General features: G+C 36.4%; 1 protein-coding gene across 1 annotated transcript in view; it reads left to right on the forward strand.

Annotated features, from left to right (window-relative positions):
- SCN7A (sodium voltage-gated channel alpha subunit 7) overlaps positions 1-25,099 on the forward strand; it is an 87,744-nt gene that overhangs the window by 16,643 nt on the left and 46,002 nt on the right. The window contains exons 3-9 of the mRNA XM_036319674.1: positions 3,278-3,516; positions 9,783-9,895; positions 10,243-10,332; positions 12,944-13,072; positions 15,741-15,832; positions 20,282-20,488; positions 24,452-24,521. Coding sequence (XP_036175567.1) covers positions 3,278-3,516; positions 9,783-9,895; positions 10,243-10,332; positions 12,944-13,072; positions 15,741-15,832; positions 20,282-20,488; positions 24,452-24,521 — 940 coding nt within the window. The remainder of the gene's footprint in view (positions 1-3,277; positions 3,517-9,782; positions 9,896-10,242; positions 10,333-12,943; positions 13,073-15,740; positions 15,833-20,281; positions 20,489-24,451; positions 24,522-25,099) is intronic.

The raw sequence follows: 25,099 nt of genomic DNA on the forward strand, positions 1-25,099 counted from the left end.
TATGATACTTTGAAAAGAGAGTGTTTTACTTGAGTCTTTTCTACTTCAACTAATGTAGCCTCTATTCTTTTAAGTAGTCTATAGATGCTGTGATTTGAGGCTAATCAGTATTCTGATTCTATGTGAAGGCCCTTCAGTTTACCTACATGCCTTTTGGGTGTGGTTATGGATTACAGCAGAAAAGAGATGTGCCTCCTACATCTTTCTTTAATACAGATCGCAGTTATATAGCTCTTTTGGCAGATACACGGTAGTATTGATTTACATTGCAATTACTATTAAGTAAAATCCCTTGGCAGTTTTCTCTGTTACAGAAAAAGTATCTTCACTGTACTTGTGCAGATGGGATTTTTTGGTCCAACTTTCATAACCATACACATATTCCCATTATATATTATTTTATTAGGTTTGGCCCATCATTCTAAGATATAAAAATCTTATAACAATTAAAATTTATATTTACTTCCCATTTATTAGGTGCCAGTCAATGTACTAGGCATTGCCAATGATATTATTTTATTTTATTCTTATTTAACCCAAAGAAAAACACCAATTTTATGACTGAAGGTTCAAGAATATTGAGTAACCTGACTGCGACCTCTCAAAACACTAGTAACAGAATTTAGCTTTTAAATGCATGTCTATCTAATTTCAAAGTTCATGATTTTATTTGTTTATACTAACCTATAATCATGAGTCATTAAGAAACCTTTTAATTTATACTCAAGGAACTCCATGTAAGGAGTTTAATTTTGAAAGCCCACTTAATATATTAAAGAAATAAGATTTCATATGTAAGAACAAACTTCAGTATCTGTAGCCTATGTTTATAAATTGTGAGTTGTTGCTGTAGATGTGTTTGTATGTGCATATGGTAAATACAAATGATTCTTAACCAACTTTCAATGTGTTAGTTTTGTGCATGATATTGAGCAAGGTACTTGGAAAATAAGTAAATTTTAAGATGAACAATTGTTAGTTTCTTTAAACCATTAATCTGGAAAGAGAGATCCAAGTAGATACACTCCATTAGTCATACTTCATATTTATCTCTTTAAAATTGCTTCACATCCCATCCTTGTAACATGCCTTGAGGGAAGTAGACATAAGAAGCTGTTGCTATTGTGAAAATGTTTCTCTCTCTGGTCTATAGTGACTATACCAAGGGGAAATAAATCCATAGGCTGGGCTAGACCAATGTAGAGTATCTTTTCACAGTTTTTGAGACATAGGCATATGGGGGAAATTAAACTGAAAAATCAAATAAAATTGAAGCTGGGATGGCATTATTTAATGTGCATTCTGAGAAGTAAGCAAAGGAAGCCATTCTTTAGATAGAATGAAAAGAAAAGCCCAGAAGATGGTGATCCCATGAGAGGAATAGGAGTCATCCCAGTTCTTGATTTTCCAGTTTTATTTCCCAGGACACAAAAATGTACTGTGTGTTCTTTCCTTGGATGTCTATGAGATTACCATTTGTATACCTGAATGTCTGCCTCACACCATTTGTTTAAGCTAGCATTTAGAGTCTGATTTTTACAATGACTGTTATTCCATTAAGATTAACTAACACCTTTTCTTTCTTAACATATAAGTAATGAACTAAACTATTAAGCAACTCAGTTTCATTAAGCAGTGTGGAATTCTGGTGCAGAATATATGTGTGTGTACACGTGTGTGATTTCTGTTTTAGGAAAACCTTCTAGAAGGAATTCAGCCAAGGCCAGCACTATAAGAGACAAAATATACACATACAAAATGCCACAATTATCAAGTACAAAATTTCTTATCCTTGATTGCAGTAATAAAATTACCAAGAGGGTTAAGGGGAATGAATAAAGAATAATCAGTCAGTTGTCACCGAATAGGATCACTTGAGTAGGTTTTGACAAGAATTAGACTGGAGAAAATCAGCAAAAGAACATATTTTTATGTGAGAGGAAGTAACAAGGTTTATGAATGGGGAATTGATGCATAAAATTATATTTCATGAAGACAAAATTTGAGTGGCCTGTGGGATGATTTGAAGTAAAGACTAGAATGGAGGGAAACCTGTACAGACTACTATAGTAACCAGATATAGATGACTTACCTCACTGCAGATATGTAAACAACGGAACATATTTAAATACATAATGAAAAATAATTGAAAGAACATTATTTTCTTTAGAGAAATTGATGACAAATACAAATTTCATGAGTAATATTTAAGATAATTAGTTTATATTTTTGCTTTCTTATATAATGAGTAGGAAGCTTAAGGATTGATTATAGTCATGGGGAAAAACAATAAATTTTGTTTTTACTTGTTAAGTTGCTCTCATTGGTGGGTTTGCCACATAAATAACAGAAGAAAGATAGTATTTTGGGAAATGTACTCGGTAAGTATCCATGTATAGTAATTAAAACTGTGTTTGCCTATGCAGTCACCAAAAAGAAGGACATAACAGAAGGGAAAAGCATAACTTTAAGGGATATCAGAGTTAAAATTTGGAAGGAAGAACTGAGTCAAAGGGAGTATTCAGAGTCATAAGAAAAGTGGATAATGCTGCCATGAACATAGGACTGCATATATCTTTGTAAATAAATGTTTTCCTTTTTCATGTAGATAGAACCAAAACAAACAAACAAATAAAAACTCATAGGTGCACTCGACAGTATGGTGGTTACCAGAGAAAAATGGGAGTGGAGGGGTAGGGAAGGTTGGAGGGGGTTGAATGTGTGGTGATGGAAGGAAATTTGACTTTACACAACACAGTGTTCAGATTATGTATCATAGAATTGTACACTTGAAACCTATATAATTTCATTAACTAATGTCATCCCAATAAATTTAATTTTAAGAAAAAGAAGAGAAGAGTAGGGCTCACAGGCAATGATGACTGCCTTTAGGAAAGGAAAGCCTAGTCAATAGTTAAATGCAGATGAGAGTGAAATAATTGGACCCCCCCCCCCCCCGCCCCACTGCCAAATCTTTAGAACTCTTATGGCAAAGGAGAAATGGAAAGGAATATTTCAGTAAGAGGGAAAGGATTCAGTGGAGAGGTAAAGAAAACTGAATGAGTTACACATGAAATTACAAATTAAATCTAATATTAACTATAACAGGACCTAATTTAACAGCTCAATTTTCTACAAAACTCAAGACTTTTCTTTAAATAAATGCAGTTATCTGTTACCTTTTATTTATATATGTCCTAAACTTTTTTAATTTAAAATTTTTCTTTCTACGGTATATCCAAATCTAATAGAGAGATAAAAAGTACATTTCTTGCAGGTGCAAAATTGAAAATGGCTTCCCCAGAACCTAAGGGCCTTGTCCCCTTCACGCGGGAGTCTCTGGAACTTATGGAACAGCGTATCGCTAAAAAACACAATGAGGAACACGAAGAAGATTTCAAGCCAAACCCTGACTTGGAAGTTGGAAAAGAGCTTCCATCTGTTTATGGCAATCTTCCTCCAGGAATGGTGTCAGAGCCCTTGGAAGACGTGGACCCGTACTACCAGAGTAAAAATGTAAGGATCGATTGAACTTATTATGACCACATTTGTTTTTCAGACATGCAAAAATGTAATTGAGATAGAATGTAAAAAGATAATTAAGAAGAAATTAATAAGCAATTTAAAATTATACAAAACTACATAAGAAATCTAACACATATTTGAGAATTTTATAAAGAGTCACTGTTTGGTTGGCTAGTTTGTTTGGGGTTCCTTTACTTTGTAATAGGCTATGCTGTTATACCTTTTTTATTTTTTCTCCCCATCTGTGAACATGAGATGTCTTTATATTTATTTAGATCTTCTTTCAACAATGTTTTGTAGTTTTCAGTGTACAAGTGTTTGCTTTTATTAAATGTATTCCTAAGTATTAAATTCTTTATGGTGATATTATACATGGAACTAGAGGCCTGATGCATGACATTTGTCACTGGTTGCGGGGGGAGGTCCCTCAGTATAGCTTGCGCCCTCTTGCAGTCTGGGACCCCGCGGGGGATGTCCGCCAAGGGGTCCTTAACACTGCCCCAGTGGTGCTCCCCCTGTGGAAGCGCACTGACCACCAGGGGGCAGCTCCTGCATTGAGCATCTGCCCCCTGGTGGTCAGTGCGCTTCATAGAGACCAGTCATTCTAGTGTTTGGTCTATTTGCATACTAGGATTTTATATATAGGATTGTTTCCTTAATTCATTTTTTGCTCGTTTATTGCTACAGTATAGAATACAATTGATTTTTAAATATTAATCTTATATCCTGAAACCTCACAAAAATATTTTTTAAAATTGTTGACACTATTACAGATGTCCTTCATTTTCCCCCCTTTGCCCACCTCCCCACCCTGGGCCTTCACCACACTGTTGTCTGTGAACATGGCCTATACCTATATGTTCTTTGGCTAATCTCTTCACCTTCTTTTATCTAGACCCTCTCACTCCCTCCCCCCTGTTATGCATTCATATAATGATTTGTTTTATTGGCGTATGATGATCAGCTACTTAAGATTACCAATTTTAAAGCTCTATAATATAAAAGTTATATAATATCTACACAATTTCACATGTTCAACTTGATAAGAGCTCACTCAATAGTTAGGAAAATAAAGTCAACCTATATTTTATTTATCATTTTTATTCATTCATAAATCATATCCTATCTTATCTCCAGAATAACTTGAAGAACCTACTAAATAGTTGAAAAATTGAAAAACAAGCACAAAATGATAAAAATAAGAAATTTTTAAAAAAATGGCAGAGATCTGTGTGGCTTGGTAGCTGGAAGAGTCTTCATTAAAGAAATAGAATGTGAGTTATAGTTTAGAGAACATTTCACCTTTTAACAAGGCAAAGGGAAGATCTAGGAACAAGCAAGAGCAGAGATTAATTCTGGAATAGGGAAGAAACAGTGCTGCAAATTGTAGGAAATAGGTGAAATAAGGGAGATTTCAACATGGATTTAATGTGATGACCAAAAAATTGATGTGATGAATACAATATTTAAGTAAGGTTAATATGAAGATTTCTAAATTATTATTGCATGGAAGAGGTAGGGTCAGAAAAATGAAATAGGAGAGAAAGAGGAATTCAGCCTGATGGTGTCTCAGAGGAGAGAGAGAGAGGTAACAAATCCGAGAAGAATCAGCAAGATTTGAAGACTGACTAATAATGCCAAGGTCTTCAGCCTGAAAGAATGGCGGTGCTGCTGACAAAAATGCAATAACTATAAAAAAGATCAAATTTGGGGACAAAAGGATTAGCTCCATTGTGGACAAATGTAATTTGATATTCTTGTAGAGCAAGCATGTCAAACTCACAGCCCATAGGCCCCATATGGCCCACAACAAATATTTTTGTGGCCCAGCCAATACCTGGTATAACGGTATGTAAGAAACGTTTTAATAAAAATTTCATAACATCCTGTTATACATAATTATTAATAACAAACTACAATGTTTGCTAATGACTGATCACTATAATCATGTTGCATTCATTCCCCTTACGTGCCTTATGCACAGGTGCACCATTTCTCTCCACTAATACTAGCAGTGAATATTTTAGCAGCCAATTTCCATGTCATTAGTCTTGGACTGACTTGTTTGGTGTACACAACAGGAAATATTTCACTTTTGGAGAACAAGAAAAATAGGTTTATTTGCATTATGCTTATTAATTTGTGCAGTTATTCAGTGTCTGGTAAGTTAATGTTCAAGAAAAAAATATTAATTTTTATAGAAGCATCAATCAGATGCTCAAACCTCAAATGTAAGGTAGGGGAGGATGGGGGTAAGGGTGAGAGATCAACCAAAGGACTTGTATGCATGCATATAAGCATAACCAATGGACACAGACACCAGGGGGATGAGGGCATTAGTGGGGGTGTGGGGGTGTGTGTGGGAGGAATGGGGGGATAAGGACACATATGTAATACCTTAATCAATAAAGAACAAAAAATAAAATAAAGTGTTCTATTATTTTATGTTAATGATTACTCATTTATTTCAGCCCTTTGTATTTAGCATGTCTCTATTGAAATAAACCTTTGTTTTTATGAAAATTGAAGCTTTTGTTTTTTGCGGCCGACATTAACTTAAACCTTGTTTATTTGGCCCATGTTAGCCTTTGAGTTTGACATGCTTGTAGAGCATTCATTGATATTAACAATAGAATTGAAGCAAAATTCTGGATGGATGGCAAAGTGATCATTTTGTAGAACCACAGCTTTTTTGAATCTTTGCATGGTGGAAGAATATTGGCATTTTACAGGATAAATGTATGTATTAACAAAGAATATTGGCATTTTACAGGATAAATGTATGTATTAACAAAAGGACTCCAGTAACTGTGGTAACTTTCAGGGCATTATACAACAATAATAAATACCTATAAGATCTTCAGATAGTGGAAATGTAAATCCTCATCTCAATTTTATCTGCTTTCAGTTTTCGCTGTGCTTAAATCATAAAATTAATATAACAGTTATGTAGAGGTAATTCTAATATAGCAGAGTTCCGAGTTCTTTATAATATACTAGGAGCCCTGTGCACGAATTCATGCACCTTGAAAGGAACTGTGGGCCAGGTGGCTGCAGTAGACACAGGGGCGGGTCTCAGACCATCCTCTGTGTCCCCACCCTGCCCCTCCTGCCACAGCCCCTGGTCCCCTGTCTGCCGGCAGCCCCATTCCCACCACCGCTGTTCCCATACACTGACAGCACTGGCCCCGCTCGCACCCGCTGATGGTGAGGAGCAATTGGGGCTGGTGACAGTAGTGGGTGCAAGTGGGGCCGGTGCCATCAATGGGTGTGAGCGGTGGCTGCTGCCCCAATTTCTCTCATGAGCAGGGGGAGGTGGAGAAGCCCTCAGGGGTGATCAGGGTCAGCAACTGCCATTCCCACCTGCTGATGGCGCCAAGTGATTGGGACAGGTGCTGGGTACTGGCAGCAGGTGCTAGTGGCAGCTCCAGCACCAGCTGCAGGTGCAAGCAGGGCCAGCGCCAGCAGCAGGTGCAAGTGCCGGGTGAGACCATGGCACGTGAGAGCAAAGAATTTTCAGTAACCACCAGAGGCTTGCCCTGATGACAGTGACCACTGCCCCGCCTTGGTCTGGTGCCTCCACTCACCTGCTCCACCACCCCACTGTGGCAAACATCTGCCATGTTCTGCACACCCCCCCCGGTGGTCAGTGCACATCATAGCTACTGGTTGTTTGGTTGTTCGGTAGTTCCGGTTGTTCTATCATTCGGTCTATTTGCATATTAGCCTTTTATTATATAGGATACTGAAGTGGTAAGCAAATCAGGATTGTTATCAAAGAAAAAAAGCAAGAATTTTGAAAAACAAAAAAAGTAAAAAACTGCAGTGGAGCCTAGTATAAAAAGTAGTTATTTATGATGGCACATTTACTAAAAATTTGAATTACAGCCCTAACTGGTTTGGCTCAGTGGATAGCGCATCAGCCTGTGGACTGAAGGGTCCCAGGTTCGATTCCGGTCAAGGGCATGTACCTGGGTTGCGGGCACATCCCTAGTGGGGGGCGTGCAGGAGGCAGCTGAATCAATGTTTCTCTCTCATTGATATTTCTAACTCTCTATCCCTCTTCCTCTCCCCTCCTCTCTGTAAAAAATCAATAAAATATATTTAAAAAAATTTGAATTACATTCAGTTTATTTTGTTAAAATTGGCATATTAGTTAAAGATTCTAAAATTAAATAAGTAATTTCAGCATTTAAACATTAACTGGAAAATATTATACTTGGAATTACTCATTGCTTTGTAATAACATGTACTAGTGAGCTGATTGGTTGCACATCCATCTTCTGTGAAGCTTGAAATTGTTCTGGAAATATACAGAAAGTACATTTTAAATAATCAGATTTATTTGGTGGGGACCTTTTCTCATTGCATTTAAAATGAAAGGGGGAAATGTCTACAATACAGCCAGATATCCATAGATTGTATGTTGGAAAAGGTTTCCATTTAGAACATCTACACTAATAAAAGAGAAAGATGCAAATTGACCATACCTTTGCAACGCCCACCAGCCAATCAGGAGTCAGTATGCAAATTAACTCAACAAAGATGGTGACGACGCAGGCTTCCATACCACCCCAGCTGCTCCAGGCCTCTGGGCAGCATGGGAAGGCGGAAAGGTGGCTCCAGGCCAGAGTGAAGTCAGAAAGGAGGCTCCAGCAGGAGCGAAGGTGGAAAGGTGGCTCCGACTGGAGAGGAGGCAGTGCCGGCAGCCAGGGGCAAAACGGCCCATTCTTGCACAAATCTTCATGCATTGGGCCTCTAGTATATGTATAAATAATTAGCAAATATATATTTGTCTCCACTAATGTAAATATAAATATCTATATATACATAGCTATATACACTTATATAAATACTTATATATATAAATGATTGGCTATTTAAAGTTATTAATTTTAAAGAACTATAACTATAATAATAAAAGCATAATATGCAAATCTACCGAACGGCCATCTGGATATCCTTCTGGACAACCTTCTGGATGAAGCTGGGGCTGCAGCTGTGGGATGGAGGCAGCTGCTGTGACTGCGAAGGCCTACTTGTGCATGAATTTCATGCATTGGGCCTCTAGTATAAATACAAATACCTATATATAATTACCATATACACCACTGTATAATTATATTCTATATAACATAAAATATAATACTATAGCATACACGGTGGGGCAAAAGTAGATTTATAGTTGTGAGTATGTGAAGCAATTTATTTGTATTATTACTTATTAATTATTGTATTACTTTCCATATGAACAACTATAAACCTATACTAGAGACCCACCGCATGAAATTCATGCAAGGGGCTTGGCCCTCACAGCCATGGCAGCTTACCTTGGCCCTCATAGCCCCGGCTTGGTCCCAAAGGTCATCCGGAAGGATGTCTGGTCTGATTAGCACATTATGATTTTATTATTATAGATTGTATTACATTGCATTATATGCTATATATTATATCCTGTTATATAACATATATAATATTCAATATAAAATATGTTTATGCACATATCACAATAAATGAATTTTCTAATTGGATATGTATTATACTAAGGGTGTGTATACAGAGACATACACACTCACACACTTTCACTGTGTGTAAGTGTATATGTATATACATATATATTGTAGCTACACACATATATACATATATATATAAAACATCTATAGATATATGACTAATTTTTAGGACATTTTTGATCTTTCATTAGTTTTGGTTTTATTTTCCAACATATTATATTTACATGATTTAAATGTATGTTATGAAAATGATAATAAACAAGTGGGGTTTTATACCATGGATAATTACTAATGATTGGGGTAACATTGAGGTATTTTTGGGTCATTTTTACTATTGTAATCCCACACCTCATTGGCTTTGAAATAAAATTAATGGGTTTTTTTTTACATTTATTGAATTCAGGTATGTTTAAATGAATCTCCATGAACCATTAATATATACCTTTCTTCCTATTATTTTAATTTTGCCGGAAACCTTGAGGACTGGTGTGTGGCAAATGGTTTCTCAATAGAATCCTAGCCGCCCCCCCCCCCCCAAAAAAAAAGTGGTAGATAAGCCTAAATATCAATTAAAAGAGTTAAGAAAACACTTTCCCCTTGCTTTTGATGTAAAAGAATATAAAAATATAAGAAAAATATAATTGTTAGAACTCATGATGGAAATGACCATTGTCAATATGTTGCATAACTGGTTAGATTATATAGTTCATGTTCTAATTTCACATGATCTTTTTTGCCTTACAGACTTTCATGATACTAAACAAGAAGAGAACAATTTTCAGATTTAATGCCACCTGGTGTACATTGTCTCCTTTCAATTCAATTAGAAGAGCAACTGTTAAGATTTTGGTACATCCATATCCTTTTCTATTGGCTTTGGAATGAACAAATATCAAATGTAACCATTCTATTCAAATATTGCTGCAGTCATTTCCTCTTTTGAATTGATTTCTCATTTTAGGTCATATTGAAATTTGGATTATAACTGCACTAAGTGTTTCATCTTTGAAAATGCATTTAAATATATTTTCAAGTTAGTAAACATTAACAAATATTAATCTTCATCATTTATCAATATGACTGATATATATTTTTGATAATTTAAGAAACTATTTATCTCATATGTATACATACATATAAACAGATTTAGAAACATATAATTCCAATATTATTTATTATATACTATTCCTTGACTGCAATCTACCTTTTTTCGACTATTCATTTTGATTAGCGTCCTGATTGACTGCATATTTATGTCTCTGACTGAGGGGCCAAAATGGGGGCGAGAATTACAGTAAGTTATATAATTTCATTGTATGTAATCTCATATAAGATTATATTTAATATTTACATGTGGCATTATAGTACATTACATACTAAGTATTACAACTTTGCATAATTTAATATTTATAATCTAATATAATAAAAGAAAAACATGCAAATTGACTGCACCTCCGCTATGCTCAAGCCATGCCCACAAGCCAATCAGAGCGACTATATGCAAATTAACCCAACCAAGATGGTGGCCGGCAGCCATGGAGCTGAAGCAAGCAGGAGGCTTGGTTGCCCAGGCGATGAAGGAAGTCAAGTTTCCCGCCTACCCTGGCTGGCTGTGGCTTCCGCTCAAGGCAACAAAGTTTCAATTATAGAAGACAAATAAATCACAGATACCTGCTTCCAGCCAGCCTCCACTGGGAGTTTGGGTGACTAGGGGCTGGGCCAGCCTGCAAACAGCCATCAGCCCCACACCCAGGCTGGCCAGGCACCCCAGCAGGGACCCTCACCCTGAAAGGGTGTGGCCAGCCTGAAAACCGCCCTCAACCCCTCACCCAAGCTTGCCAGGCACTCCAGCGGGAACCCCTACCCTGAAGGGGGTGTGGCCAGTCTGAAAACAGCCCTCAGCCCCTTACCTAGGCTGCCCAGGCATCCCAGCGGGACCCCCACCCTGATCAGGGACACCTTCAGGGCAAACCAGCCAGCCTCCACCCGTGCACCAGGCCTCTATCCTATATAATAAAAGGGTAATATGCAAATATACCCTAACAGCAGAGTGACTGGGAATGACTGGTCACTATGACACACACTGACCACCAGGGGGCAGACGCTCAATGCAGGACCTGCCCCCTGGTGGTTAGTGCGCTCCTGCAGGGGAAGCTCTGCTCAGCCACAAGCCAGGCTGATGGCTGCCAGTACAGCAGTGGTGGTGGGAGCCTCTCCTGCCTCCTCAGCAGTGCTAAGGATGTCCAACTGCAGCTTAGGCCTGCAGCCCGCTGGCAAGTGGACATCCCCGAGGGCTCCTGGGCTGCCAGAGCGATGTCTTACTGCCAATTTAGGCCCAATCCCCTGGGGAGCAGGTCTAAGCCAGCAAGTGGTCATCCCCTGAGGCGTCCCAGACTGCGAGAGGGCACAGGCCGGGCTGAGAGACCCCCCATACCGAGTGCACAAATTTTTGTGCACCGGGCCTCTAGTGTATATATAATATTCATTATACATAATATAATATTTATACATATACCATGATTAATAAATTTGCCAAATAGAAATCTACATATATAGCAACTAAACAATTTTAATGTTTTTCTACCCTTTCTTTATTTCCAAACCTGTTATGTTAACATTGTGTAAATGTTTGAGTCTTTAGCTATATGTTTATGTCTATGGTATCATTTTAAAGTTAATTACTAAGGATTAATATAATATTTCAGTGCCTCAGATTTTCTTTACTGTTGCAATCCCATACCCGATTTGCTTCAAACTCAAATAACTATTTCTTTTTATTCTTTAAGAAAGTTTTTTTCCTTTCTTTCTATTCTATCTCTTTTCTCTTTCCTAAGAGATGTGAGTAGATTGACTTGCATTAGCTTATAATTATGGAAAGGCCCATTACATTTTCTAGGGATGAAAGCTTTTTTTAATGCTACCTCTCAAGTTTAATTCTGTTCTTAAGACTAGTTGACTTTGGAAGATAAATATAGTACTGATTCATTATAAAAATCCTTATTTAAACATATGATAAAATTAATTCTTTAAACCCTTTTACAATTCAGTGTGATCCCCAATATGGAATAACGTTGATATTTTATATTTTCACCATTTACCTAAATATATAGACAGACTATAACCTTGAGCTAGGACTTGTTGAAAAAACTGGTAATCAAATTGTATGGTTAATGCCATGAGACATAGGCCACCCTAGAAGCCCTATCTAAAGCCTGCCTATGGTTCAAAGGGCACTTGCTTTTTTTATTGCCTGGTTGGTTGCTTGGTTCATTAGTTGATTATTTGCCAGATAGTTATCATAAACACTAGTGGCCCAGTGCACGAAATTCATGGACGGGTTTGGGGGTGTCCCTCAGCCCGGCCTGCATCCTCTCCAATATGGGACCCCTTGTGGGATGTCAGACTGCCTGTTTAGGCCCAATACCTGTGGTTCCTCTCACAATCGGGGACCGCTGGCTCTTAACTGCTCACCTGCCTGCCTGCCTGATCGCTCCTAACCACTCTGCTGCCGGCCTGCTTGCCCCCAATTGCCCCCCCCACCAACCTGCTCGCCCCCAACCTCCCCCTCTGCTGGCCTGCTTGCCCCCAACTGTCCCCCCTGCCGGCCTGCTGACCCCCAATGCCCCCTGCCAGCCTGATCACCCCCAACTGCCCTCCCCTCCTGGCCTGATCACCCCTAACTGCCTCTGCCTTGGCCCCGCCACCATGGCTTTGTCCAGAGGTCTCCCAGAAGGTGTCCCGGTCTAATTAGCATATTACCCTTTTATTAGTATAGATTGTATTTCAGAACTGATAATGTATTATTTTCACTTTAAATATATATATATTTGTGTGTGTGTGTGTGTGTGTGTGTGTGTGTATACACACATATATATAAACTTTTTAATATATAAATTTTTCTGCAGGATCACTTTGCTTGCAATTTACACATTTGAAATACTTGTAAAACTCATTGCAAGAGGCATCTGGACAGGATCTTTTTATTTCTTTGGTGACCCATGGAACTGGCTTGACTTCAGTGTAACTTTGTTTGAGTAAGTACTATTTAAGTTGTGAACATCTTAATACCTTGCTAAGCAAATGCTTTCAATAAAAACATTGAAGTTGGCAAAATTTTCTGCCTAAAAAATTTTTGCAAATATAGAATATTTCATAAATTCTAATCATAGTGAGTTCTCTTAAACAGCTCCAACTGAACTAGGTCATAGAATATGGAATAAAAAATGAAAGGAATGGGATATAATCTGTATTTTCTATGTGAAATAAAGAAAATAGAGGTTGAATTTTTGTTTTTTAAGTTACTTTTAATGAGCAGAAAATCTGGAGACTTAGCAGAGGATACTAGCATATTTGGTTCTGTCTCTCATTTACATTTTTTTAAGCTACATTTCTTAACACCAGTAAATATATTAAATTTCTGAATAAGATATTTTAAAAACACACACACATACATTTTCTACATTTCCTAAAGTGTTGTTACATTAAATTCTAATGATTTACATATGTATTTATTTTTTTAATGCATCTGTTTAATATACTCTGCTTTGTAGCTGAGTGATCAATGGTGTTGAACCTCTATTAAAGAAATTAAAAGTAATATTCTATTTCTAGATTTTGGGTCAAGAATTTTTCTTCAAAAAATCTTTATAAAGGTTAATAATTATTGTCTGCCATATGGTAAGCAATAAAAAAAAATAGTAGCTAAAATTATTTTGCAATCATCACTACTACTTATACTATTGCTATCATTATTTCTGCTGTTGCTGTTAGCAAACACTTAGCTAATAGCTAACATTTAGATATCTTATAGTATGTGCCAGTTGCTTTTCTATTCACTTTACATATATTAGCTGATCTACTAAGTGTACCAGTTAATAATGGAGATTTTTTTTAACAGATGGAGTTACACATACTAGTATGTTGATATAAATGCGATTTGATATGTATGCTATTTTGTTGTATTGACAGCAAGCTTCAAAACTTCATGTCAAAATTTCTGAAGGTGTTAACATCATAGATATTTTTAAACTTAAAAATATCGAATTTCGTGCCAAGAAAAGAGTGTTTGCGGAAAGTTTTAATTCATTACTTTATTTTAAAGAAAAAGTTATTGTATATTTCGGGAAGCTTATGGTGAACAAGCTCCATCTCAAGATACTTGTGAACGCTGGTTTAAATGCTTTAAAGTGATGATTTCGATGTGAAAGACAAAGAACGTCCAGGTTAACTGAAAACATTTGAAGACCAACAATTATAAGCTTTATTGGATGAAGATGCGTGTCAAACTCAAAAACAACTTGCAGAAATATTAAACGTTGCTCAGCAAACAATTTCTGTTTACAAGCCATGGGAAAGATTTTTAAAGGAAGGAAAATGGCGCCACATCAACTGAACAAAAGACAAATGGAAAACCGAAAAGTCATCGGTAAAATGTTGCTTCACCAGCACGAAAGAAAGTCTTTTTTGCATTGAATTGTGACTGGCGATGAAAAGTGGATTTATTTTGAGAATCCCAAATGCACAAAATCATGGGTTGATCCAGGTCAACCATCAACATCGACTACAAGGCCAACTCGCTTCAGAAAGAAGACAATGCTCTGGGTTTGGTGGGATCAGGAAGGTATGGTGTATTATGAGCTTCTAAAACCAGGTGAACCGTTAATACTGATTGCTACCAACAACAAATAATCATTTTGAACCATGCTCTGATCGTGAAATGACCAGAATGGGCCAGAAGACACGGCAAAGTAATTTTGCTCCATGATGACGCACCACCACACACTTCAAAACCAGTTAAAGACACGTTAAAAGATCTTGCCTGGGCAGTATTAACCCACCTGCCGTATTCACCAGACCTTGCTCCTTCAGATTACCACTTGTTCTGATCGATGGCACACGCACTTTCTGAGCAGCACCTCAAAATGTATGAAGACGTGGAAAATTGGGTCTCTGAATGGTTTGCCTCAAAACAAGAAAAGTTCTATTGGGACGGTATCCACAAATTACCTGAAAGATGGGGGAAATGTGTAGCTACCGATGGACATTACTTTGAACAAAGCACTTTTGATGTTTCTCTTGAAATTATCGTGTTCTTTTTTATTACAACATCCACCATTATTAACCGGTACATCTAGTAGTCCCAACCCTCTGAAAAAGAAAGTATTACCCCCACCTTACTTCTGAGGAAACCGAGGCAAGAAAGGTTAAGGAATTTTTCTCTGTCACACAGCTAGTAAAGAGTGGAGCCTGGATTTCTACACAGGCAGTCTGGCTCCAGAGTCTGCAGTATGTACCCTGCCTTCTGCTATCACCACCATTACCAGTGTCATCATCAAAATCACCTTAAACCCTTACATTGAAGCTCATTCCTTTAAAAGACTGTGTTTGTTGTTTTATGTTAAATAATCGTTTTGTTAGTTAGATAACAAAATATTTATGAAGATGACATAAATATGGACAAAAGTACTCACAGTGTCAAAATTTATAAATTCTCATAATTTGTTTGTGGATTAATATTTACCCGGCTACTTTGCACATTGTAGCAATCTTTGTCTTCCAATCAGTAATAAAACCTTTTGCAAAATGGAGTAATGAGAGCAAGGGAAATGTTTGGATACATGGCTTTTAAAATAAGTTTTAAATAACATAAGGAGCCAAAGATACGTAGCATAACCTCTATATAACTCTAACTTAATTCCACAGGCACATAACAATATATTCGCCTCTAAACTTCACACCAGTATTTAGAGTTGCAAGAAGTTTGAGAATTTTGAAAATTATTCCCTTAAACCAAGGTAAGAAATTCTTGACATTGAGTTCCTTTTCTTCATTTTTTTTTTTATGTATTTCCATATATTCATTTGAATTCCTCTGTTATTGTTTGGAGAAATATTAAATTGAATACTGCTTTAGCTTATTCAATTAATGAATTATCTGATCTTTAAATCTGTTTCAGTCACTACAGGAAAGGCAAAAAAATTACACATTTGACTGTTATTTATTTGAGGTCGGTTCATTAATTATAAAATATAGTGATCAATTGAAAAGATAATTTTTCTATTTTTTAATATTTATTTATTCTTATATCTTAAATATGATCTTATAAAATTGTCTTTAGACTTCTTTTTTTAAAATATATTTTATTGATTTTTTACAGAGAGGAAGGGAGAGGAATAGAGAGTTAGAAACATCGATCAGCTGCCTCCTGCACACCCCCCACTGGGGATGTGCCCACAACCACGGTACATGCCCTTGACCAGAATTGAACCCGGGACCCTTCAGTCCACAGGCCGACACTCTATCCACTGAGCCAAACAGGTCAGGGCGTCTTTAGACTTCTTAGAGAGACAGCAGCCTAGACAGATATCCAATCTAACTTCTTCTTTTTTTAATTGCATCTAACAATCAGATGAAATGAATAAAGTAATATAAAATAGAACAAATTCCCTTTTGTTCTGAGTGCTTGGATAGGGTGCATTCCATATTCCACAAAATTCAAGGAGTTCCTGCTAAGTAAGGCTGTGACCACATTGATGGAAGATGCTGAGGACTAATTTTAGCCCCCATTCCTGAAGATGCCTTAAAACCTTCTAATTTGTTATTCAGAATGAATAAAAACAATAAAATAGGAAAACTCCAATCAGAGAGTTGTGGGGGTTTTTTTTGGTGTTTTTTTTTTTACTGCTATGATTCAGAGTAGTATGAAATAATTAGATCAATAAGCCCTTAGCAAATGTGATAATACCAAAAGTAAGAACTACAGGCAACTTTTGTGCACTGGTACACCATGAAGAGTGCCAAACACATGCATACTATGTATCAATCCAACCAAATTCCAGGTTGGCAAAACAGCAAAAAGATTGGGGGAGTGTGGTGATGGATGCATAACCATGTGGCCATACTGAAACATTAAATTGTACACATTAAATGGGTGAATTGTATGGTTTGTGAATTATATCTCAGTAGAGGTGTATAATAAATATGATTTGTGGCATAGCAGTTTTGCCAAACCCAGTGAAGAAACCAGTGAGACGTGCCCTGGTAGGGATAGTCACAGTCTGAACTTCCTTACTAGTCTCTACAAATCACTAGAACATAAAATTGCATCAACTGCATCTTCATCTTGGCAAGGATTATAGAAGAAATCAGGTGGATCCCAGTTAATACCAGAGGAATACACACACTAGAGTTCAGAGCACACAGGCTGGTAGGACCTGCTCTTTACAAAGGAGAAAATAATGACGGCACATAGCAGCAATTTAAAATGTATAAAAATATTTTGCAACATAGAAAGAGAAACATACTATTTGTGATAATGAAAATAATTCTCTTTTTCATAAAAACAGTGCTCTAAGAAATAGGAGCAAGCATTAAAAAATCATATTTTGTAGTCCCAATAGAAGAAAATCGAGACTCTTTGAAGCAAAAGAGGAACAAGATTATAAAATGACAAATAAAAATACTGTTAAAACTAAAATATGATAAAATTATTATAACTTTGGTTAATATCTGATGGCAGTAAAATATAGTATCATCTGAATAGTATTATGGTAAAGCAAAACCTATTGTACAGAAAAATTAGAGACATTCTATATTAATACAGTAGAACCAAAAATTGGATGGATTAATAAAGGAGAGAAAACTTAAGTTTCATTTTATGGATAATAGGTAATACTAAAAAAGAGACAGAATAATGTAAAAGACAAATTATTAAAAAAATCCACTAGAATTTTTTAATCACTTAAATCAAGACCTTAGTCACAAATGGAAAAAAGCTCATCTTATACTAGATAAATAAATAAATAAATAAACAAACAAATAAAATAAATAAAGGATACACTTATGAAAGTATTATAAAACCCCTACAAGCAAAAAAGCAAAGAAAAAAAGCCCATGGAAAGGTAATCCTTAGACCTCGTGAGTGAGCAGTAGAGTTTCAGAACTTGGAGGGCATGTCGGCAGGGAGGTTATGACACCAGAACTTCATACCTGTTTGTCATTTATGTGTGAAGTCAACAGAAAATAATCTCAGCCATCCCCAGAGTTCTTGAATTTTACATGTGTATCTTTCCTGAATATCTGCTGAAAAACAAAAATATAAAAATAAAATATTCCACAATAAGAAGATTTACTATCAAAAGTAATCGCAATGAAGTATTAAATCATTTCAACAGAGAATGAATTCCAAATTATGTTGTTAGTGGGTTGAAAAACAGAATACAAATATTATAAATTATAAATTCTAGCATGGACATCTGTGGGTCATTCTTGAACTAGAAACATATGTTGTCTGTGCTCTTAAAAACTTTGGAATAGATACCAACCTTATAAAAATCTGGTGATTTTAACATTAAAATCTAAATTAATTTGGATAAATTGTCAGCATCAATCCAGCCAAATTCCTGGATGCAACTACCACCTGTAATTGTAGAGCAGCTTACCTTTAGGTCAGGCACATTCATCCAAGTCTCCTCCACTCCCTACTTGCACAAATTTTATTTTCTGACAAGCCTTTGTAAGAATATCAATGTTATCTTTCCTATAAATCATGAAAGATAATATATAATGCAAAATACATAAAATTCAACTATTATTATTAGGTCAGAGATTCAAAATTATATTAACAAAAATGAGAACTAGAAATTGAGAAATGTGAGAAAGAAAATATTATTATGTTCTTATATGAGAAGACTATAGTAGATACAGTTTTATTTTTTATGTAGAGAGTATGTTTGTTCAAAATAAGAATTTAAGTTTGATACAGGTGCTCAAAATAGACATAGTAGAAGAAAAACTATTAAAATTTATTTAAGAAAGATAAAACACATAGAAATCATAAAGGAAACATAAAAATAAAAATAAAAACAACATGGTAAAGGCCAATCCAAATAAAGGCAATTTATGAAAATAAAAATAATTGGGTTAAATTTTTCTGTCAAGATGCAGAGACTTTAATATTAAATCAGAAATAAATTGAACTCCACCAGAGATACCCAAACTAATACAAAATAAAAGTTTGAAAGTAAAATGAAGGGGAAAGTAATACCAAGAAATCAAAGTCAAAGTTGGCATGTGGTAGGTAGCAATAAATGGTAGATAACAAAGAAAATTATTTAAAGTTTGATTCTGTAAAATTGGATGGTGACTTTTTTACCTTCAAACAAAATGTTACCAATAGATTAAAACTCACAAAAACTTGGTATATATGTTATATATATATACACATATATACATACACATACATATATACACATATACACACATACATGTGTTCTTATTTAAGAGCTACTCCAATAAAACAATATGAAACATTTTTCAGTAAAATAATATACAGAGGACTCGGGACATTGCCAAACAGAAGTACATTGCAAATGTACATGTTTTAAAAGTTCATTATGGTAATCACAGAAATTACATTAGAGTAAAGTTATCCCATTTTTCTTCTAATAAAATGGAAATACTTTTTAAATATTTCATTTTTAATGAAGACTTGATTATATACATATGTAGGATTTGGTTTATGCATTGGTTTAACATCTCTTATTTAATCAGCTCCAAAAAATGAATTTTTAATAATTAATGAAAGAATATTAAAGAATACTGCTGTTTCAAACTAGTTTTTGTTTCAACATTTTCAACCCATTTTGATTAATAACTCTATACCTTTACTTATGCTTACAAACAATAGTGATTGGTATGAACATCAGTAATCAAGAGAGAAAGCCTGTCCTTTATGTAGTAAAGAGAAACTAGCAAATGACTAATTTTAAAATATGTTGTGACTACATTATTTTATTAAGTATAAAAAATTAGCAATTATACAAAAACCTTAAAGTTTGGTGTTTTATTCATTTTATTTATTAGACCTAGATCAGTGATGGCGAACCTTTTGAGCTTGGCATGCCAGCATTTTGAAAAACCCTAACTTAACTCTGGTGCCATGTCACATATAGAAATTTTTTGATATTTGCAACCATGGTAAAACAAAGACTTACATTTTTGATATTTATTTTATATATTTAAATGCCATTTAACAAAGAAAAATCAACCAAAAAATGAGTTCGCGTGTCACCTCTGACACACGTGTCATAGGTTCGCCATCCCTGACCTAGATGATGGTAAATTAGATTATGAAACACAAAGCTACCAATTTCAATGGATATGTATTTGCCATGGAAGAAGTTTGCTAATGCTGCTTTACTAAAGCACTTTACTTTATTGAAAACAAACTTGTCTCTTTTCAGGTGTGAAATCTTATGTAGGGATCCTGCTCCAATGCTTAAAGAAACTTACTGGTGTCATTATCCTTACTCTATTTTTTCTGATCATATTTTCTCTAATTGGGATGGGGTTCTTCATGGGCAACCTAAAGCATAAATGTTTCCGATGGCCCCAAGAAAATGAAACTGAAACCCTGCACAACAGAACCAGAAACCCATGTTATAGTCGAGGTAAGAATCGCTTGCCATCTATGTCAAACAATTTAAATGTTCGTTAGGGGGGGTGAGGGATATTTTTAGTTCTATTTTTTAAAATTTCGGTATAATTTATGTGCGATAATAGTCACAGTTTTAATTTGTTCACAAGGTTGTATAACCATCACCGCTATCTAATTCCAGGACATTTTCATCACCCTAAACAGAAACTCCTATCCATTAGCAGTCATTTCTCATTCCCCTTGCACCAGGCCCTGGCAACCACCAATCTACTCTTTGTGTCTATATACTTTTCTATTCTGGACATCTACACTAATAAAAGACAAAGATGATAATTGACCGTACCTTCGCTATGCCCAACCCACACCCACCAGCCCGTCAGAGTGACTACATGCAAATTAACCCAACCAAGATGGCAGCCAGCAGCCATGGAGCTGGAGCAAGTAGGAGGCTTGGTTGCCCCAGCGATGGAGGAAGCCAAGCTTCCCGCCTGCTCTGGCTGGCGGTGGCCTCTGCTCAAGGCAACAAAGTTTCAATTATAGAAGACAAATAAATCCCAGATACCTGTTTCCAGCCAGCCTCCACTGGGAGCTTGGGTGGCTGGGGGCTGGGCCAGCCTGCAAACAGCCATCAGCCTCTCACCCAGACTGGCCAGGGACCCCAGCAGGACCCTCCACCATGAAGGGGCTGTGGCCAGCCTGCAAATAGCCATCAATCCCTCACCTGGGCTGGCCAGGCACCCCAGCAGGACCTCCCTCCCTGAAGAGGGTGTGACCAGCCTGAAAATGGCCCTCAGCCCCTCATCCAGGCTGGCCAGGCACCCCAACGGGATCCCCACCCTGATCCAGGACACCCTTCAGGGCAAACCAACCGGCCCCCACCCATGCACCAGGTCTCTATCCTATATAATAAAAGGGTAATATGCAAATTGACCCTAACAGCAGAGTGACTGGGGATCACTGGTCACTATGACACACACTGACCACCAGGGGGCAGATGCTCAATGCAGGAGCTGCCCCCTGGTGGTCAGTGTGCTCCCACAGGGGGAGCTCTTCTCAGCCACAAGCCTGGCTCACAGCTGCAAATACAGCGGTGGTGGGGGGAGCCTCTCCCACCCCCTTAGCAGCACTAAAGATGTCCGACTGCAGCTTGGCCTGCTACCTGCTTGCAAGTGGACATCCCCTGAGGGCTCCCGGGCTGCTAGAGGGATGTCTGACTGCCAGCTTAGGCCCAATTCTCCGGGGTGTGGGCCTAAGCCAGCAGGTGATCATTCCCTGAGGGGTTCCAGACTGCGAGAGGGCAGAGGCTGGGTGAGGGACCCTCCCAAGTGCACAAATTTTTGTGCACCAGGCCTCTAGTTTCATATAAATGGAATCAAGCAGTGTATGGTCTTTTGTGACTAACTTCTTTCACTTTCTTCTTTGGAGAAATGTCTATTCAAATCCATTTCTCTGGGTTATTTGCCTATTTATTATTGAATCAAAATAAGGTTTTGTACATCCTGGATTCTAATCTTTACCACAGTCTTGCAGAGGAGACGTGAATAACCCCTGTTACAAAGAAGGAAATGAAGTTCAGAGAAATTTAGTGAATGCTCCAGAGTACTGTAACTACATGGGGATAAAATCAGGATTCTCTCCAAGCAAAATTTGGGTTTAATACCCCTTCCCTTTACACAAACCATACTCTTACTGGATTTTTTTTTCTCACATTAAAATTATCAGGTCCTTTCTGACAGTATTTAGAAAAAAAATAAAAGCATATTTTTCAACCAATAAAAAAAAATATTGATTAATCTTATGTAGTCCTTCTACATTAATTTATACTTTGGATTTAATAAGTTCTAAAACAAATCTTAATAAATTCTACTCTTTAGTTTTCCCCATGAAATGATAATGATGCAAGTAATACAGAATCATTAGTCTATGATTATGTGGAATGTTTCCTTATGATATGTGTCTATTTCAAGGCCCTAATTTTAGTGGTGAGGACATCAGGAGCTAGATTAGTAAATATTAGATTCCAATTGAAATACCCTTTGGTTCCTTTGACAATATAACAAAATATGCTAATTACTTAAAAATAATTTTTGCTACTTTATTAATTACTGCTAAGGAAACAGGTTATTTTCATCTTTGTTAAAATATATTAAGAACAAATCACTTTTAAAGATTACCTCTTTAAAATAGTCAAATAGCATGCTAGGACCCGCTGAAAATATAATATTATTAACCTAATTGACATGTCATAGTCCTTATTCATAGAATAGTATTTGGGACTGTCCAGCTTCACTAATGTCAAAGTTCAATTGTGTGTTTTTTAATTTACCTTTATTATTGAATATATTACTGATGTCCCCTTTTTCCCCCTTGACTCCCTCCTTCTCACTCCCATCCCCTCCCCTGGCTTTCACCTCACTATTTTCTGTGTCCTTGGGTTATGCAGATATGCACATAAGTTCTTTGATTGTCATTTCATTTTTAACTGCTATTCAAGAGGTTGATCAATGGTTTCTAATTATGTATGATTTAAAAATTCTTCTAAAATTATTTTAGATGACAAATTTAAGTGACATTATTTGAGATTGGAGTAATTCAATATTGTATATATGACATATATACAATTTTGTGTACATATATATTTTTGCATGTACATACTCTCTTTCTCACACACACACATGCACATGCTCAGAACTGCTCTCATGGGTTTGATTTCTGTGATTTGAATTTAGAATCTAAAAATCAATGCTTCTAGGGATGCATGTTCCCAACCCTGGTAACTATATTTATAAATGTCCAGTTTACATTTTAATTGACAAGTAAGGATATCTGGATAAATTCTATGGGCTGTAATTCAGATCAGCTTAGGTTTTGGTCAAAATTAGGTGACACCAGGGAAATAATGGCGCTGGATGCTCAATGAAGAAAAATAAGCTTCAAAGTGAGAAGAGAATGGAAATTAAACCCAAAGACAGAAAATCTGGTCTTCTGCTCAGGAAGAGCATCAGGAGTAAATCCTGGAAATAAAGGCCCGTGGCTTTTATTAGTTTTAGGAATTTTTCCTTCAGGGGTCTGGACGTACCTGGCTGGTTACATTCATTTTCTTGAACTCTAATTTTGAAAGGGATTCTCCTCTTTCAATACTGAGTTTTATCACTTTCAGGTCAGTGAAGTAGGTGGATTGCCAGAGGACTTTTTGCCTGTGCATCAGATGCTGAGACAGCTTCCTTGACAAAAGTATGGAGTTTCCTCAAAAAGTTAAAAATGGAACTCCCACTTGACCCAGTAATGCCACTTCTAGGACTATATCCCAAGAAAGCAAAAACACCAATCAGAAAGGATATATACACCCCTTTGGTCATAGCAGCACAATTTACAATAGCTAAGATTTGGAAACAGCCTAAATGCCCATCAGCAGATGAGTGGATTAAAAAACTGTGGCACATCTACACAATGGAATACTATGCTGCTATAAAAAAGAAGGAAAAAGAAACGAAGGAACTTTTACCATTTGCAACAGCATGGATGGAACTGGAGAGCATTATGCTAAGCAAAATAAGCCAGTTGGAGAAAGATAAATATCACATGGTCTCATTCGTATGTGGGATATAATGATTAACATAATTTGATGAACAAAAATAGATCCAGAGACAAATGGCAGGGGAGGTGGTGTTGGGGGGGGGTGGTTAGAGAGCAACCAAAGGACTTGTATGCATGCATATTAGCATAACCAATGGACACAGACACTGGGGTGGTGGGGGCTTGCCTGGGGTGGGAATGGCTTGGCGGGGGGTGGGGGGGGGGGCGGTCAATGAGGAAAAAGGAGACATATGTAAAACTTTAGACAATAAAAAATTTTTAAAAAAACAAGCTATATGCTAATTCCTTCTCACTATAGAGGTTTAAATGGCTTTCAGATATGCTGTTCACTCAAGCTTAGAAAATTAGATATAGAATATAATTTCTTTCTTATTTTCAGAAACAGGAAACTTTTATTATTTGGAAGGAGAAAGATATGCTCTCCTTTGTGGCAACAGATCAGATGCCAGGTAAGTGAGGTTAAAGTTTTCTCTGTCAAGTCAGTATCACCAATCAATTGTATTTATTGGATAATTATTATCTTTACTTATGGTTCTGGTTTGATTAGATTATCTCTCATTTGTTTGTTTTGTTTTGTTTTTCATTGAAACCATGCTGAGAATGAATAGTATGGAATGCTATTAAACCAATTCTATTTTTTTTTTTTTTTTTTTTTAGAAAACAATAGTCAAGCTAGCTAAATAATTTGTTTAAGGTCAAGAAAGATATAATACTCATTAGTAAACAGCAGAGCTGGGGCTTAAACAAGATCTGATTTTTTTCTGTTTTCAGTGTGTCTCAGAGCTAGTGGAAATTACCAAAAAAGACAATAAAATCTTTTCTTTGGCCCCAAGCCTTTATAAAAGAAATATTAAAGATTTGCTGTTATTTCACTTATTTATGGCTTATCTATCTTTTATGACTATAATTTTAATTAAGAAAAAGCTTGTTGTTCTTGAACACAATATTTATAAGTAATTCTTCAGTGGGAACACAACTGTCATGTCTTGTCCTATAATTTCAGATGAAGAGATAAGAAAGTAGAAAT

Source organism: Myotis myotis, unplaced genomic scaffold (genome assembly GCF_014108235.1).
Source record: "Myotis myotis isolate mMyoMyo1 unplaced genomic scaffold, mMyoMyo1.p scaffold_m19_p_8, whole genome shotgun sequence".
Classification (NCBI taxonomy): Eukaryota; Metazoa; Chordata; class Mammalia; order Chiroptera; family Vespertilionidae; genus Myotis; species Myotis myotis.